The 17,398-nt window shown below is 38.9% G+C and overlaps 1 protein-coding gene across 1 annotated transcript in view; it reads left to right on the forward strand.

Annotated features, from left to right (window-relative positions):
- Positions 1–5,279: 5,279 nt before the first annotated feature.
- The window catches only part of LOC122811900 (membrane-spanning 4-domains subfamily A member 4A-like), a gene marked incomplete at its 5' end in the record, with an annotated part of 116,671 nt that continues 104,552 nt past the window's right edge, over positions 5,280–17,398 (forward strand). The window contains 1 exon segment of the mRNA XM_044084052.1: positions 5,280–5,470. Within this exon segment, the coding sequence (XP_043939987.1) occupies positions 5,294–5,470 (177 nt within the window).

Consider the following 17,398-nt stretch of genomic DNA (forward strand, 5'->3'; position numbering starts at 1 on the left):
GACGACTGTTTTATTTGATGTAAATTACAACTGTGAGTTAATGTTTGTTACAGAGACATGGCTTAATAACAACAGTGGCCCTATCTTTTCTTCTCTTATACAAATTGAGTTTAAGTCTTTTCATTAAATTAGACCCATTTGCACAGGAGGTGGCATTGCCATTATCAACCATGACAGTTTAAATTTTTTATATATTTTGAGAGAGTCATGCAATTCATTTTAACTTGCTTTAGGACATTGTTCCTCATTGTTATATATTGTCCTCCAGGCAACAGTCCACCACTGTTACAAGAGATGTTTGACCTTTTTTAACTTCATGTATTAGCACATCCATGTTAGTTAATGGTTGGTGATTTTAGCTTTAGAACTGATGACACGTCTATTGTTTTTATTCAAGAGTTTTTATCCATTATGAAACAATTTAGCCTTAAACAGCACATTGATTCTTCAACACTTCTTTAAGGCCATGCTCTTGATCTTGATTTTCAGCTTGAGGTTTTTGTATCAAATTTTTTTGATCAACCCAGTGATGTGTCCTGATCTTTCTGTTATCAGTTTTGACACTTGTGTCTCTTGCTCCCCTTCTTTCTAATATCTCTTTAGTTTCATGTCTAAAGATGCCCATTATTTCTTCTGATTCCTTTCTTTCTTTCTGTTTTTTATCCATTTCCGGTTTCTTTATCTGTTGATTTTGGTGAACTTATTACTATCTATAATTCTGTTAGCATCTTCTGTAAATTTATTTGCCACAGCTCAGCTCAGCTCGGTAAACCTGGCTCCATGAAAACACTGGTTTACAGCTTTAAGGAAGGCTGGTCACAGACTAGAGTGTAAGTGGTGTTGAACAGGTGGATTAAATGATAAATTTGCTCTTGATAATCACTTTGCTCATTATCATTGGGAAGTTAGAAATGCTAAATCAATTTATTTTTCAAAACATGTCTCCCAGGCTGCAAACTATCCAGCTGCCCTTTTTCAAAATTGGTGGATCACCTTTCCATTCATGGTTACTTACATAACAGGCACTCTTTACTTTTCAATGTGAACTGGCTGCTCACTGTTTCTCCCTAACTTTTCTTCTATCCAAGTCTCCTTGACTATCTCTTCTTTTATGTCCTCTTCTTAATTTGGTCACAGGGAGGATTCTTTTTCTTATATTTGGAAAGAGTTCACCATTCCTGACATGGATGACCTAAACAACTTGATCTTCAATATGCACAGTATAACCTGTTCCTTGGACCGGTGTCCCTCTTGGATTGTAGTGGAATCCTTTGACATCACTGATCCATTAATTCTTGAGATCATCTTAACATCTCTTTGGCTTGGTATGTTTTCTACATGTCTGTAGGAAGCATTGGCAACCCCAATCCTTAAAAACGCTGGATTGGATTCTGATGAACTTGACGATTATCATCCAATCTCAAACCTCCCCTTTTTAGGAAAGACTTTTGAAAAAGTAGTCTGCCTTCAACTGGAGTAATTTTTACTTGATCAGGCCATCTTAGGTCCATTTCAGTCTGGTTTTAAGGAGAGACACAGCACTGAAAGAATTCTTAACCAGAGCTGAAAGACCAATGCAATATCTTGGTACTTTTGAATCTCTCACCAGCATTTGATTTAGTGGACCATTATATCCTTTTAGAAAGACTAGGGCATTACTGTGGCTTTTCTAGTATTGTTCTAAATTGGAATGCCTCTTACGTAACAGGTGACACTTAGAGGGTTGTGTCTGGTGTGAATTCTTCTTCCACCTATCCTCTGGACTGTGGAGTTCCACTGGTTCTATTCTTGGTTCACTATTATTTACCATCTATCTGATGTTGCTGGAAGATATTCTTCCCTCGAGAGGTATATAGTATCATTGCTATGCTGGCAACACACAGCTTTACCTCTCATTCCTTCGGGATTCACTGTTGTCCTTTAATTCCTTTTTGTATGACTTGGAACTTATCTATAACTGGATTGTCAATAACAGGCTCAAATGCATCATTTTTAAAATGGTAGCAATGAGCATTCACGCTTCCTTGAGGAACTCCTCCCTTCCAGTTTTGAAGACTGACATTCAGTTCCATGGCAACAAACAAATGTGTGTCTAAGTTGTACAACCTTAGTGTAGTTCTTGACAGCAGATGACACAAGACAATATTTCAGCGGTTGTCAAGTTATCTTGTATCCATCTTTAGAATATCTCCATTGATCAAGCACCTTATTCCTCCCCACGACTTTCATACTGTGGGCAATACTTTGATTTCTTCATGTTTAGACTACCATTGTTCTCAACTCTGAGTTTATAATTCTGCAACTCACCCAGAATTCTGCTGCATGTCTACTGTCTGGTGTTCTAGGACATTAACACAGTGTGCCAGTTTTGCATACTTTGCATTGGCTTCCAGTCAGATATCATATTATGTATAAGATTCTTCTTATGGTATGCCGTTCTGCTCATAACCATGTGTCACCATACTTGAAGATTCTTTTACATAGCTATACCCCTTCTCGTCCACTCCATTCCAACTCACAAAATATTCTTTCCATTCCATTTTATAATCTGAACTCTTCTGGTTTTTACTCATTTAGTTACCAAGGATCTGCATTATGGAACCATCTTCCAGTTTGACTTTGGGAAATACCTACAGTTGCAGGTTTTAAAGGTGCTCTTAAAACATATTTGTTCAATGTTGCATTCTCATGATTATCTATGTTGCCGGTTGTTATATTTATTTATTTATTTTTTATATGTATATTACTTGGGCTGAAGCACTTAAATACATAAGAATTTTAATTTGAAAAGAATGAACCTGCAAGCCATATTAAGAGCTGTAGACCAAAAACTTGCCTTCCAGCAGAATATAAATATATTTCATACTGGAACTGCTGCAGACAGAGTTTTTAGCCATCTAGAAATAAAAAAAAAAATCAAACATGGCAACAGGACAAAAAGGTTATACAAGAAAATCATATGAAACAAAGGATCACATATTGTTAATAAGGCCATTATAGAAAGCTATAAAAAGGGAGAACTCTAAGTATGGCATGGATAGATTACAAAAAAGAGCTGCACCTCCATTTAATATAAAGAAATTATAAAAGCACATTTAGAATCTAGTTTTGTGGCTACAAGAGTTCAGTGAACCTGGTTTTGTCATCATTCATTTTAGGTTCGTCAGGCTACTTTCATCTTATTTGCCATTGGTTTGAGCCGTGTAAATAGCAAATACCGGCAAGACAGAAATGTACCAATCTACAGAAATAATCTGACCTTACAACCATACTTTGATGTCTTTGGCACAGATTCTAGCACCGCTACTGCACTTACCTGTTCCTCTGCCTCTCCTAAGGAGAATGGATGACTGAGAGAACTGTGAGAGCCATCTCCCTGTCCCATTTAACTTTTTGCCTACTCATTAAAAATTTTTACCATGCAAGTTTAAGATGTTAACTCTTATACATGGACATTTTTGATACGCTATCAATGCAATATCCACCTGTTACATTTTTATCACAATTCTTTTATGTACACGGAACATGTCTCCATAAGCTGTAAATATTTTTGACTCTAACTAGAAGTTTTATGTTTATAGACATGTGTACCTATGCTGCATTTGTTTTGTGACACTTTAATGTCTGTCTTGTAAATGTGGAGCTTTTCTCCCTGAGCCTCCACTGAAAAGGGGCATTTTTTCAGCCCAGTGGATAATCCTGGTAAGCAAATGTAAAATAAATAAATAAATAGATAAATAAGTAAATAAATCTGAGAGTGATTACATTCAAAGTGTTACTAGAGTTCTGCTCTGTTGACCCATCACACTGATAATGATGTTAAGCTGGATGGAATTAGCTAGATAAATGGTTATGCTTAAGGCTACGTAAAAGCCAGGTTTTATAAATTTGCACATAAAATGTATTTTTCTGCACTGCACAGGCACAAACTGATGTCCCAGAAGGGTTGGTATTAAGCTTGGATTTGTTCTTCCAGTTTGTAAATGACCCATTGAAAGATGTACATGTTCAGAGGTGTATGAATGTGGCAGCAGAAAGTATTACTGCTCACCAAGAACAGAACAGACCAGATGGCAAAATAGCTCATGGGACTTATAAAAGGATGTAGGCCTTAGGATCTATAAAACACATTACTTCATATCTTATTGCCTGCTTCCTTAGATCTGTAAGGATTATTTTTTGGTCACATCAGGCCTCGTTTATACTAACCTGGTCCCCAGTGCCCTGTGTTGATGCCAGGTCTACCAGCATCCTTCTAACTCTGCCTCCTGAACTCACTGTATTGCTGTGGCTGATTATGAATCTTGAGGTTTTCCTGCAGACTCATTCATCTATTCTTCCATCTTGCCTTTTATTTTATTTTATTTTTTTATTTTATTTTATATGCCTTCAAGTTGCCTTGCACATATTTCCTTTTCCTTACCTCTCATACTCCCTGGTTGCATCTGAGGGCGACTCTCCTCTTTGGACCATGCCTTGCCTTAGGGAGCATCACCAGCTAATGTCTTCCACCCAGGATGGGCACACCCATCCCTCTCTGCTGTTCTAGCCATCAGCCAAGCCGCTAATTAAGCCAGGTTTGGCTTGGCCATAGTTGAGGTTTTATCCCTTTATACCAATGGAGCAGCCACAAATCTATTAGGATTTGATGCATTTGTCTTCTTCCAGTTAACCAACCTATTGCTGTAAACAAAAATATATTCTTTACCAAAGTACTAGCACAAGGCTAAGAAATGCATCCACTGTGTTTGCCCCCACCCTAATATGATAATGATTTTAGATTTGTAACATGTGCTTTCACATCTAGGGTCTGTATTGTTTTACTATATGCAGCTGTGTTCATTCAACTATATTTTAATTTATATATGTTGAAATGCTGCATTAGTTTCACTAGGAAATTACTTATCCTATGATGGTATTTCATTGTTTAAACAAGGAACATTCATCTTGTTTACAAGCAATTTCTGGAAGTGAGGCCACTTATTCAAATGCGCATGTTAATTATACTTCCCTCCTCATTATATAACAGGAAGAAGAATTACTGAAACCATTTGCATGGAGGAATGTAAGGCTGGAACTGTTTTCAGAAACAGTTAATGATAAGCTAATTTCACTGCGTTTTATATGTGAGGGCTTCCAGTGTTGGATTCACAATAATTGTCTGTGAATACCCTTGAGGATCCATGTAACCATTAATTTAAATAATGTACTTGACGAACTGCATTCTGATTCAACACCTCTCACATTCTTTAGCTTATTTTTTCTTTGTATTTTTCCAGTTTACTCCATCATCATGTCATCAACAGTGACGACTACAAATGGGATGATGATATTCACACAGATCTTTCCAGAAAATAGCCCACAAGCCCAGGAACTCAAAGGAAAATCAGGACAAGTCAATGAAATTTCAACGGCAAATATACCAGGGCATCTACAGAGATTCCTCAAGGGAGAGCCTCGAGCACTTGGTGTAAGTATGGAGTAAAATCATTCATCTAAGATGTCCGCCTCTTCCATCCTTTGTACTGATCTTGTGCCATTCACTCACCATTGGGTAGAACAGGCTTAGAAAACAATGTGAATTATAACTCTATGGAGATTTGTGCAGAAATACTTAAAGAACATGTCATTTTTAGTGTGGGGGTGAAGGTAACTACATCTAGTATTAAACTGATTTCTGTACAAAAAAATATGGTGCATGTTAATATGGTTAACATGCAACTAAAATAGTCACAGTTTGGGAATTAGGCTGTTTATAGATAACTAGTACCCCAGTTGTCAGTGTATTCTTGTCAATTTAGATTTCAATTCACTATGCTGTTTTCATTCCCAGAGTGCTACACACACACACACACACACACACACACACACACACACACACACACACACACGCATACACACATCAGTTTCAACTCAAGAATATGTGAAGTGGTTATACTTATTTAAAGTAAGATATGGGAGGAGTACAATTTTCCAAGAAATCTGAATTGTATTACTTAGCCCTTGTGTGGGTTTTCCAGACCTTTTCTTTTGAGTCTGTTGGCAATTAGAATACATTCTCATAGTTACCTATATAGCTCTATGTTTTTATTCACATTTGTATTATATTCATAAGTGCTGTTTGTTGAAATGTATATATGAGTTTTTGTCCACCAGCTAAATAAATGATCAGATAGTTATTACAACCTTGAGTAAATTCAATAAAGAAAACGAGGATGCTGATGTGATGAGAATGTGATAAGTGCATTCATGCCATAAATAGGCACTTCTTCAGATCATATAAAACACACTTTCATTAGAATTTTTAAATACATTAACTGAATGCAAAATATTCAATTTAATTATAAACATTGTATCACATGGCCTTCAACATTCTTAAACAAACAGCTTAAAACATATAAATATTTTATTAAAAGAAAAATAAAGATCAAAATATATTTTTTTATTTATATAAGGTACATGCTTTAATGCGGGGTTTAAGGGTTATTGCTTCCTTTAACCTAAACCCTTTATCTGCTTGTAGCAGTATTATCCACCACGTCTTGCACCTCTCTGTTTGATTCCTTAAATCTCCGAAGCGAATATGATGATTTAACCCTTGTATTACTGAAAAAACAAAAGAATGCTCAGAACTATATATTCTTACATGTTTAGTAAGTGCAATTTTATAATCCAACTTTCTGATCTCATAAATATGTTCCTGGATATGCACTTTAAGAGAGCAGTTAGTTTTCCTTACATAAAATGAGGGACAAACCTTACATCTAGCCAAATATACTAGGTCTTATGTGGAACAGCCTGTATAAAAATCAAAACTGTATACTTTTCCTGTACTAGGGTATTTAAATGAGCTAGTATTGCTAATATATGCACATAAATTGCACAATCTGCATTGAAAGGCGCCTACACGCTGGCTAACCTGATCTTTCCTAGATCGACAGTTATGATTGTTATAGTATAAAATCCTCTTCAAGGACTTCTTATTCCTAACACGAAGCCTAGGCTCCAACCCTGCTACCTCTTTTATCATATCATCTGCCATCAGTATGGTCCAGTCTTTCCTGAATACATTGCAAACCAACCTAACATCTGACGAAAAGTACAGGGAGACCCCCAACTTCAGTGTACCAAGCTATCTGTAAAAACCACTAAATTCTACAGATCCTCTGGGAAGGTAAAGTTTCACTCTGCCTTTCCTATAAAACTTTCTAAGATTCAGATTTTTCTCTACTTCAGTGTTCAAATAACTCCTACACCCTAGCTCACTCTTAAAAATTGCATATTACTTTCTGAAAGTCTGCCTCTCTGAAATTCAGTCTTGACATCCTCATGCCCTGTCCCTTCATTGTATTATGATAAATGTGGCTAGGGTACATACTCTTATTATGTAGAATGTGATTCTTCCTACAAGCTTTACAAAAAATGCTCAAAATGTTGTCTCTAGATTTATACACACCATGGCTTTTGTCATTTTCTCCCTCTCCTCAGTGTTTATTACTGCTCTAAAATAAATATATATAAAGGAAATCTCATTTGGTCATAACTGTTGTTTAATATGTACACACTACTAACTTTATATTTTCTCACAGTGATCTTCACTGAAATGCTTGTGTTTTCTTTTTGAACCTGTATCTACTAGAAATCTGTATTGAATGCTGCCTTGTATAGATTAACTAGAAGATATGTATTCTGCATATTACTGTATGTATACTATTGTACTAGCTAATTATTGTATATTGCTTGTAATTCTGTGGAGCTTTTGTGCACGGGCATCCACTGAAAATGGGCTTTTGGCCCAGTCAGACTTTCCCTGTAAACAAATGTAAATAAATAAATACAAAATTATTGTTGGAATCTTTCAAAAGTTTTACCTTATGAATTTCATTATTGTTGGAATCTTTCAAAAGTTTTACCTTATGAATTTCATGTAAATGCTTCATGCTGTGAGGAGGCATACCTCTCAACCTCTTAGGGCATGAAATCTGGACAAAGCCATAATTCTGCCAAAGTTTGTACAGTTGAGAGGGAAGTGGGGCATTCCTCACTTCGGATTTTCAGAGAATCAGAGAATACTAGTTAGATAAACTGCAACAAAAATAAAATTCCTGTCTTAAATTCCCTTAGATAAATAAAGAACAATATGCAACCTGTCTTTCTTGACCTTTAAGAATACTATAGGGTATGATTTGTCTTTATATTACAGTTACACAGGTAGTTTTTCAGAGAACAATGCTTTATTGTTTTTGCAAGTTAAAAGTGCTTCCCATTAAGTATAATCTTACTTGTTTAGCATTTTCAGTTGAGAAAATTAGGTGTGCAATTTCTACAATATTTTCATACTATACTAGAACAGAGGATTTACCCAGCAGAACTCAGAAAACTGCTTCCTGCAAACATTCAATATTTGGGAATATGAGGGTTCATAAATATATTGTTTTTAGTGACACTGAAAAATGTCTTTAACCTTGTTCTATTCACGTTTCCATTTGCTGAGATTACATAATAGTATGGAGGAGGCTGGACATCTTATGCATCCAAGAGACAAGATGGAAGTGCAGTGCAGCAAAGACACTTGGCTTGGGATTCAGAGCCTATTACTCAGGAGAAGGACAGGCTAGAAATGGTGTGGGAATTGTGGTGAGAGAGAGGCTTCAGAAGACAGAGGGACATAATCATAATTAGTGATAGAGTCATGGCAGTCAGGTATCAGTGCAATGATAGGGCAGTATTCATAATGTCAGCCTATGCACCACAGCAAGGTTTTGATTGTGAAGAAAAGAGTGCATTCAGACAGCAATTACAGAATCTACTAGATAAAGCAGGACAACATGAAATTATACTGATAATGGGTGACTTGAATGCATATATTGGAACAGACAGAACAGGATATGAGGACTGCATGGGTCCACATCTGTGGGGCAACAAGAATAAAGAGAGGTTATTCTTGACTTCTATCTGGCAAATGGCTTGATTGTAGCCAACACATGGTTCAAAAAGAGTGACAGTTAGAATATCACATATAAGAGTGGCCAACAGGCAACTCAGGTCTACTTCCTCCTAGTAAGGAAAGGGCACTGGCGTAGAAGCAGTGATTGCAAAGTCATCCCCAGTGAAATAGTCAGCCCACAGCATAAACCACTGATTGTCACAATCAGTTGCAAGCAATGGTCAGAAAAAGATCTAAAGTTAAGAGATCAGACTGAAGACCTGGAAGTTGACTGGAGAGAAAGTATAACAGTTCAATGAATTACTCAGTGCTCTAGCACCCCAAGAAGAGGAGGAAATAGATGGAGATGAAGAAGAATGGCAGCACCTTAAAACAGTATGCGTATAAGGTACATAAGGAAAGCTGTTGGCGGAATACTGAAGTCCAGGAAGTCATCAAAAGAAAGAAGGATTTCAGGAAAAAGTGGAAGACAGAAAAGATGGAGCACACTATGAAGGAATACTGGTTGGCTAACAGAGAAGCTAAGAAAGCAGTTGCAATACCAAAGAACAGGGCATCTGAGGCACTCTACCAGCTTCTGCAAAATGACTCAGTAGGTGGCACAAAGAAACTATAACAAATTGCAAAACAAAGACAGAAAAATAAAGAAGATAGTCAGGCACCCTTCGTAAGGGATGCCAGCAACAACTTGCTCCCCAGTCCACAGAACATCAAAGGCAGATGGAAATAGTACTTCCAGCAGCTTCTGAATGAAGAAAACCCCACATAAACTGTACTGCCCCAGACACAGCCTATGACGAGAGAAGACGAGGCACCCATCCTAGATGAAATTAAAACAGCACTAAGGAAAATGAAGTCAGGGAAAGCAACAGGCTTAGATGAGGACACAGCAGATATGATTAACATGCTGGGTGAGATAGGGGAGAAATCGCTTCTGGTGGTACTCATAGCAATGTGGAGGGAAACACATATCCCAGATGATTGGAGAATAAGCATACTTGTGTCATTGTGCAGGAACAAAGGAGACATCCACAACTTTGGGCAGTACAGTGGTATCAAAGTTCTGTCAGATAGCATGAAAGTTCTGGAGAAGATTGATAAACACATATGCAGAGAAGTAGTAAGTAAGATGTGGGATGCACAGTTTGGATTCAGATAAAGACACAGTTCCACTGGCCCAATGTTTGCAGGGAGGCAGATAGTTGAGAATAAGCTAGAGATGAGGAAAAAGTCCAACTGGGCATTCCTAGACTTGGAGAAAGCATATGACAAGATCCCAAGAAAGCAGTTTGAAGTCCTGGAAACATGGGTAGAATTAGTGCAGGCTATGTACAAGGGCACAATGATTCAAGTGCAGAGAGTGTTCAGTCTCACAGAGGGGTTCACAGTGGGAGTGAGTGTGCCCCAGGGTTAAGCTGCGAGCTCACTGCTGGTCATACAGCTGATGGACTACGTTAGCAATCAGGCTGGAGGGGACGGATCAGCAAACGTGCTGATGTGGCATTACAGGCTGACTCTGAGCAGAAACTTCAGCAAAGGATAGGTGAATGGAATGTAAAACTGAAGGCACACAGGATGAAACTAAGTACAGATAAGACAGTGGTAATGGCAGCAAATTACGGAAATCAGAAGATGAGAAGTGAGGTATAAAAGACGATAGTAGAACAAGTTAATAGCTTCACATATCTGGAGGAGGGGTGGTTGAGGAGAAGGAAGTCTGAATGAAGAGATCAAAGCTAGAATCAGAGGGGCTACAGCCAGTTTGCAAGGGTGTCAAGTATAGTGTATGACAAAAGAATGCCAAAGAAGCTGAAAAGTAAGGTGCACAAAACAGTGGTGCAACCAGTACTGCTGTATGGCACAGAAACCTGGGTAGGCAGAGCAGATGTGAATGCTATAAATGGTGGAAGCAAAGTGTGTGAAAAGGGTATTAGGATGCAGACTATGGGACAAATGAAGAAATGAGGACATAAGAGCAGAAGCCAAAGTAGCTCTAATTGCAGTAAAGATCAAAGAGAACCGATTACAGTGGTTCAGACACACATGCAGAAAAGCAGAAGAAAAATCTGGTGAAGAAGATTTGGGATAGACAGGAAAAAGATAAGAGGAAACGAGGGTGTCCAGCAAAGAGGTAGATGGATTGTGTGAGAAAAGATCTGACAGTCAGGTATAAATGTCAAAGAAGGCAGGAGTGTGGCATTGAATCAAGAGAGATGGCGACAGCAGATGTAGGTCGATCCACAGTTCTGACTTTTCTTTCCTTACTGAAGATTTCACCTTAAGTGCTGGATGAATGTTTTAGTTATTAGGAGTACCTCATATCTCTCCCTCTGGTGAACCCTGCAACATAAAGTCCCCATAAGTTTTCATCCCATAATATCATGTCCCTAACTTTCGGTTTCTGAAATCCAAGGCATTCATATTCACCTTTAAGTCTCTCTGTTCCTTTAGACTTCCTCAGTAGAGAAAAATATAATTGTATATTAAGGTATTGTTTTATTTAAGTAAAAGCTGAGGACCAATTTTAAAACACTTCACAATACACTGAAATGTGAGCAGTTTAAAATGTTAATATTTTCTATTAATTGTAAAGTACCTTGGTTTGTTAACACTACAGAAATTGTCTTAACAAATCACTACTGAAGTTTCTTCTCTAACTTCCTAAGTTACTTGCTTTTTACAAAACATTTTACACTTTGTATATCCAGATGCATATATTTTAACTCTCTGGCACCTTTTGCATGTAATCCATGTTGTAATGAATGCCATACCTCTCAACCTCTTTGAACAAGACATCTGGGCAAAGCCACAACTAATGGTTAGACAAGGGCCCAAAATTAGGGGCACTTTTTAAATATTACTCTTACAAACTTAAAAATATAGAATAACAGCTTTTGCATTAACATGACTTTTATGAAGTCTGAAACTGAAATGCCTGCCATTATTTTCTGACTTCAGTCCTCAGTGACTTGCCAATGATTTTACAGGAAATCACAATTTTGCAGGAAACAGATCAAAAATATGAGGCAGAAATCTGGACATTCTGTGAAAATCTGGACAGTTGAGAGGTATGATGAAAGTAGATAGCAGTTATATGTAGACAGACCAGTCTTCAACATTTAAACTACATTTAGAAACTTTTCAGATGTTTCTTATTGTATACTAGGTTAGATGACTTACCATTGCTTACATGGTTATGCTGGATATAATATTGTTACTCACAAATTATATGATAATAAATCACTTACGGGGTTGTATTGTAGAATGTATATTTGCTTACAACAAAAAATAACTAGATAAAAGAAAAGACAGCTTAATATATTACTTGTAGTGCTGTGTTACAATGCTGAATATCTGGATTTGAATCACATTGGTTACTTACTATGTTATCTTAAATTCATTTAAGTACATCTTCCAGTTTAATTCAAATTAAAATACGTACATTTTAAGAAAATATTTGTTTTGTCATTCCAGTGTTTGGGTACTTATTTATTTGTCTCTTCAGGTGATTTTTTTCAATAGAATTTAAAAAAAAAACTAGAGGGAAGGATAGCTGTGTGAAAGTCCATTGCTAGTCAGAGGTGTTTGGATGTTAAAACATAGAGGATTATAAGCAGGTCACCCATCCTAACTGACTTATTATCTGTTCGTGACATGGCTGCCAAGATATTCACCTCAAGAGTAAAGCTCAAGATGTGAAGCTTGCCATCCATGTTGAGAATATATAATATTAAGTTAGGATTGGTGAACTGATCATATTTCTTTGTAGTGCATGGAGCTTTATCTGTTCCATGTACTACTAGTTGCAGTAAAAATGAAAAAAAAAGACAAATAAAATTGTGTTTTGTCTGCTTTTAAAGCCATACAGCAGTTAGTATGTACGGTCAGACAGGCAGTGTAATACATTCACCTTCCATGCCTCTGTATTGCTTAGATTTTCATAGGTTCATAGGTTGGTACTAGGCTATCGGCCTTAGGGCCTATAGAAGCCTAGCCATAACAATTCCCTGGCTATTTCTTACCACACTATTTACTTCCCTGGACCCCTGTCTAGCAGGTCGACTGACTTGATCCCTGGGGTGAATTTCCTTTCTCCCATGCATCATCAAGGTTCCTTTTGAAGAGGGCCAAAGAGGCGCTCTGCTTGACATGTATTGACAGTCTATTCCAGAGTCTGGGGAGTCTCTGGGTTAGGAACCTATCCCTCCAGCATGTTTTGTTTATTGTGATAACAAGGTTTAGATCCCTGGAGTGTGTGGTTCTGAGGAATTGGGATTTCTTTAAGTGTAGCATGTGCAACAGCTCTGGGTTTGACATGGCCTTGATTGTTAAGCAGAGATCGCCTCAGAGTAGATGATATGCGACAGAGTATAGCTGGAGTTTTTTAAGGTGGTCAGCATAGGGCATCTGCTTTAGGCCTGTGATTTTTTTAGTGAGGTATTTCTGTGGCCTTTCCAGTTGTTGCAGATGTTTTGAGAGGTACATACCAAATGGGGCATTGTATTCTATAATAGGTCTAATGAGGGATGAGTATAGTGGGAAAATGACCTCCTTTTTTCTGGATGAAAAGCCCTTAGTGATGAGGTGTGCCACACAGAAGGATTTCCTGACTGTTGTGGCAATGTGGTTATTGGAAGTGAGACCACTGTCCATCTGTGTCCCTAAGTCTCTTATCATACTTTCGGTGTTTAGTGTTCTGCCACCTATGTGGTAATTCATGTTTTTTCCCAAAGGGGATAACTATACATTTCTTGGCATTGAGCTTGAGCCCATGATGGCTCTGGTACCAAGCATCTGTTTCTGTAAGGCCCTTTTGTAGAGTATCCACATCATTTGGGTATTCAATAATGGCTCCCGGTTTGCAGTCATCTGCGAACTTTGTTAGTCAGAGTCCCTTAGTGTTGGCCTGTACTTCAGAGAAGTAGATGCCAAACAAGAGAGGTCCCAGGACTGAACCGTGAGGTACTCTACTTGTCACTTGTCTGGAGCTGGATTTGGAGTCAGCTACTTTTACAGTGTGGGTTCTGTTAGTAAGCCAGTTGGCAACCCATCGAGTGAAGTAGGGATTAATGCCCAGCTTAGTAAGTTTATCTATGATTCCAGAGTGGGGGATAATGTCAAAGGCCTTGGTGAGGTCCATATAGGCTGTGTGGACTGCCATACCCTCGTCCACGGCTTTGGAGACTGATTCGAAGAAGTCAGTCAGGTTCAGGAGACAAGATTGGCCCTTCACGAACCCAAACTGGGTGGGGTCCAGTGTTTTAAGGTTGCCAATGTCTTTGTTTATAAGTTCTATGATAATATGTTCCATGGCCTTGCAAATCAGGCTCGTCAGACTGATGGGACTGTAGTTCCTGGGATCCCAGGTGGATCCCCCCTTGTGGAGTGGGATAACTGTAGCTGTGCACCACTCAGTGGGCATGAAGCCTGAGGTGAGAGTATGATTAAACATGACACTTAGGTGAGGTGCCAGTTCATTTTGTTGCTCATGTAGTACACAGCCCAGGATGTCATCTGGTCCCATGGATGCTGTATTCTTAGCTATGGAGAGAGCGTTTTTACCCCTGTGGCCATTATTGCCGGAATTTGGCAATCTTCCGGTATTGAGATGTTCCATTTAGGGGGTAATATGGGGGTGAAGTTGGCAATGAATTGATCTGCCAGGATATTGGCAATATCCTTGGGATCAGTATATTTAATGCCATTCTGTTGTAGCTCAGAGCAGATCTGAGCATTGCCATTTAGATTCTTGACATAGTTATAAAATGCCTTGTGGCTGTCTTTGGAATCTTTGGCAATTTTATTTTCTTAAAGTACAGTTTTGTACCTACCATAAATGTAGATGTTCGAGGATCCACATTGCTGCAGTCCTAACTATTGGGTAGTCCGCTGTCCAGTCGGCCCGAATACCAAAGTATATGGCTGACGTCGGTCACGGCGCATTAGACTGACGTCAGTACGTCAGGGTACTAATGCGCATGACCGACGCCATATCCTCAGTCTTTTCTTGCCCCAGATGTCAGAAGACCCTAAAAAGACAAGGCCAAAACCAAAACACACCAAACATACCTGCACCAAAAACATATACAATATATACAAAGGTACCAGAAAATAATCTCACCTACACAACCACCCCTAAACACAGAGGGGAAGGAGGGAGGTAAATTGGACTGCAGCAATGTGGATCCTCGAACATCTACATTTATGGTAGGTACAAAACTGTACTATGTTCTTCATTCCACATTGCTGCAGTCCTAACTATTGGGTAGAATCCCAAAGCAGAGGTAAGGGAGGCTGGCAAATCATAAGGAAGCAGGAGCTGATAACATGCCTTGCAAAATAGCTGTGGCAAAACCAGCCCTAGACTTAGAGTAGAGAGGAAGGTGGTAATGCTTAGAGAAAGTATGCACTGAACTCCAAGTAGCTGCCTCCAAAATATCCTTAGTTGCCACCCCTTAGAAATGCTGTTGAAGTGGCAGTAGCCCTAGTGGAATGAGGCCTAATCCCAGCTGGAATCTCTTTGCCATGATGGGAATAACAAAATGCAATGCAAAACCCAATCCACCTAGAAATAGTTTGTTTTGACACAGGCTTGCCCTGCGAACTCAAAGCAAAAGAAACAAACAACTGCTGAGACTTTCTAAAATCCTTAGTCCTGCTTAAATAATAACGCAATTGCCTGTGTACATCTAAAGTGTGCAAAATCTTTTCCCCTTTATTTTGGGGATCTGCATAGAAAGTAGGCAAATGAATAGTTTGGTTTAAAGCCACACTAGAAACCACCTTAGGCATAAAGGAAGGATTAGTGCGTAATGATACCCTATCCTTATGAAAAATCAAAAAGGCCCAACCGCCATAAGGGCCTGTAACTCAGAAACCCTTCTTGCAGAAGTAATGGCCAACAAAAAAGCAGTCTTCCATGACAAGTATTTCAGGTCAGCAGTAGCTGCAGGCTCAAAAGGTTGTAGAGTAAGTTTCTCCAACACAAAATTGAGATCCCAAGCAGGAGTAGGAGCTCTACGTGGGGTCTTATATTCTTTGCCCCTAAGAAATTGCTTGAATAAAGGATGTGAAAACAATGGTGGGTCACAATCATAGTGAGCTGAAATTGCTGCAGCATGAATCTTAATGGAAGAGAAAGACAAACCTTTGTCCAATAACTCAGTAAGATATTGAAGAGCCACACTCAAATTAGGCTCCGAAATCTCCAAATTCTGTGCTGCAGCCCAAAATAAAAATCTCTTCCATTTTTCTGCATACACTTTCCTTGTACTAGGTCTTCTGGCTTCCATAATCACATTTAAAACCTGTTGAGGAAGTTGAGACCTGCTGTCTTTCAAAACAGAATATGCCAGGCTGTTAGATGAAGAGTTTGAAGCTTGACATTGAGCAGATGACCATCCCTCTGAGACAATAGGTGTGGAATCAAGGGTAAAGGCCATGGAGGCTTCCTTACCAGACTCCTCAGTAATGGGTACCAGTGCTGCCGAGGCCAATCTGGAGCTATTAAAATCATCCTTGGCTTGTCTTGTCTGACCTTTAGAAGCACCTTTGGGAGAAGAGGCAGAGGTGGAAAAGCATACACATGAAGATTTTTCCAACTGAAAGAAAGAGCATCCACTTTCCAAGCTGTGTGATGAAATCGCTTGGTCCAAAACTTTGGCAGCTGGTGGTTTATTGGAGAAGCGAACAGATCTATGTCTGGAGTTCCCCATGACACTGTCAATTTTGAAATACATGAAGATCCAGTTTCCACTCGTGGGGATCCATGATTTGTCTGCTTAACACATCTGCTAAGGAGTTCTGTGCTCCGGCAGAAACCTTGCCTGAAGAGTTAGTTGCAAGCTGAGCGCAGTCTCCCATAAAATCATTGCTTGCCTGCACAATGGGTAAGAATGTGTTCCCCCTTGTTTGTTGATGTACCACATGACAGTTGTGTTGTCTGTTAGAATCAACACCTGCCCTGGAAGAAGTAACTCCTTGAAAGCCATTAATGCAAACTGGACTGCTAACATCTCCTTCATGTTGATATGTAGATGCTGTAGTCTGGCAGGCCACTTGTCTTGTATCCACTTTCCATCTAGATGAGCTCCCAAGCAATGTCTGAGGCATCTGTCGTTAGAATCTGACTCACCTCTGGCCGGGTCACAGAGAGTCCCTTGTTTAGGTGACATTCCTGAGCCCACCACAAAAATTCCTTTTGAATGCAAGGTATTATTTGAATGACAGTGTCCAAATCCTGGCAGTGCTGTGTCCATAGATTTTGAGATACCATTGTAGCTTCCTCATATGCAGTTTGGCATTGGGAAGCACCAGAATACAAGATGCCATGAACCCTAAGGCTTGAAGGACTGTCCTTGCAGTCAGCCCGGACTGAAGAGATAATTGATGGAAGTAACTGGAAAGATTCTTTTGTTTGTCCGGGGTTAGAAAGGCCATCTGGGCTGCTGT

The sequence above is a fragment of the Protopterus annectens genome, chromosome 9.part0, assembly GCF_019279795.1.
Source record: "Protopterus annectens isolate FY-2018-M chromosome 9.part0, PAN1.0, whole genome shotgun sequence".
Lineage (NCBI taxonomy): Eukaryota > Metazoa > Chordata > Ceratodontiformes > Protopteridae > Protopterus > Protopterus annectens.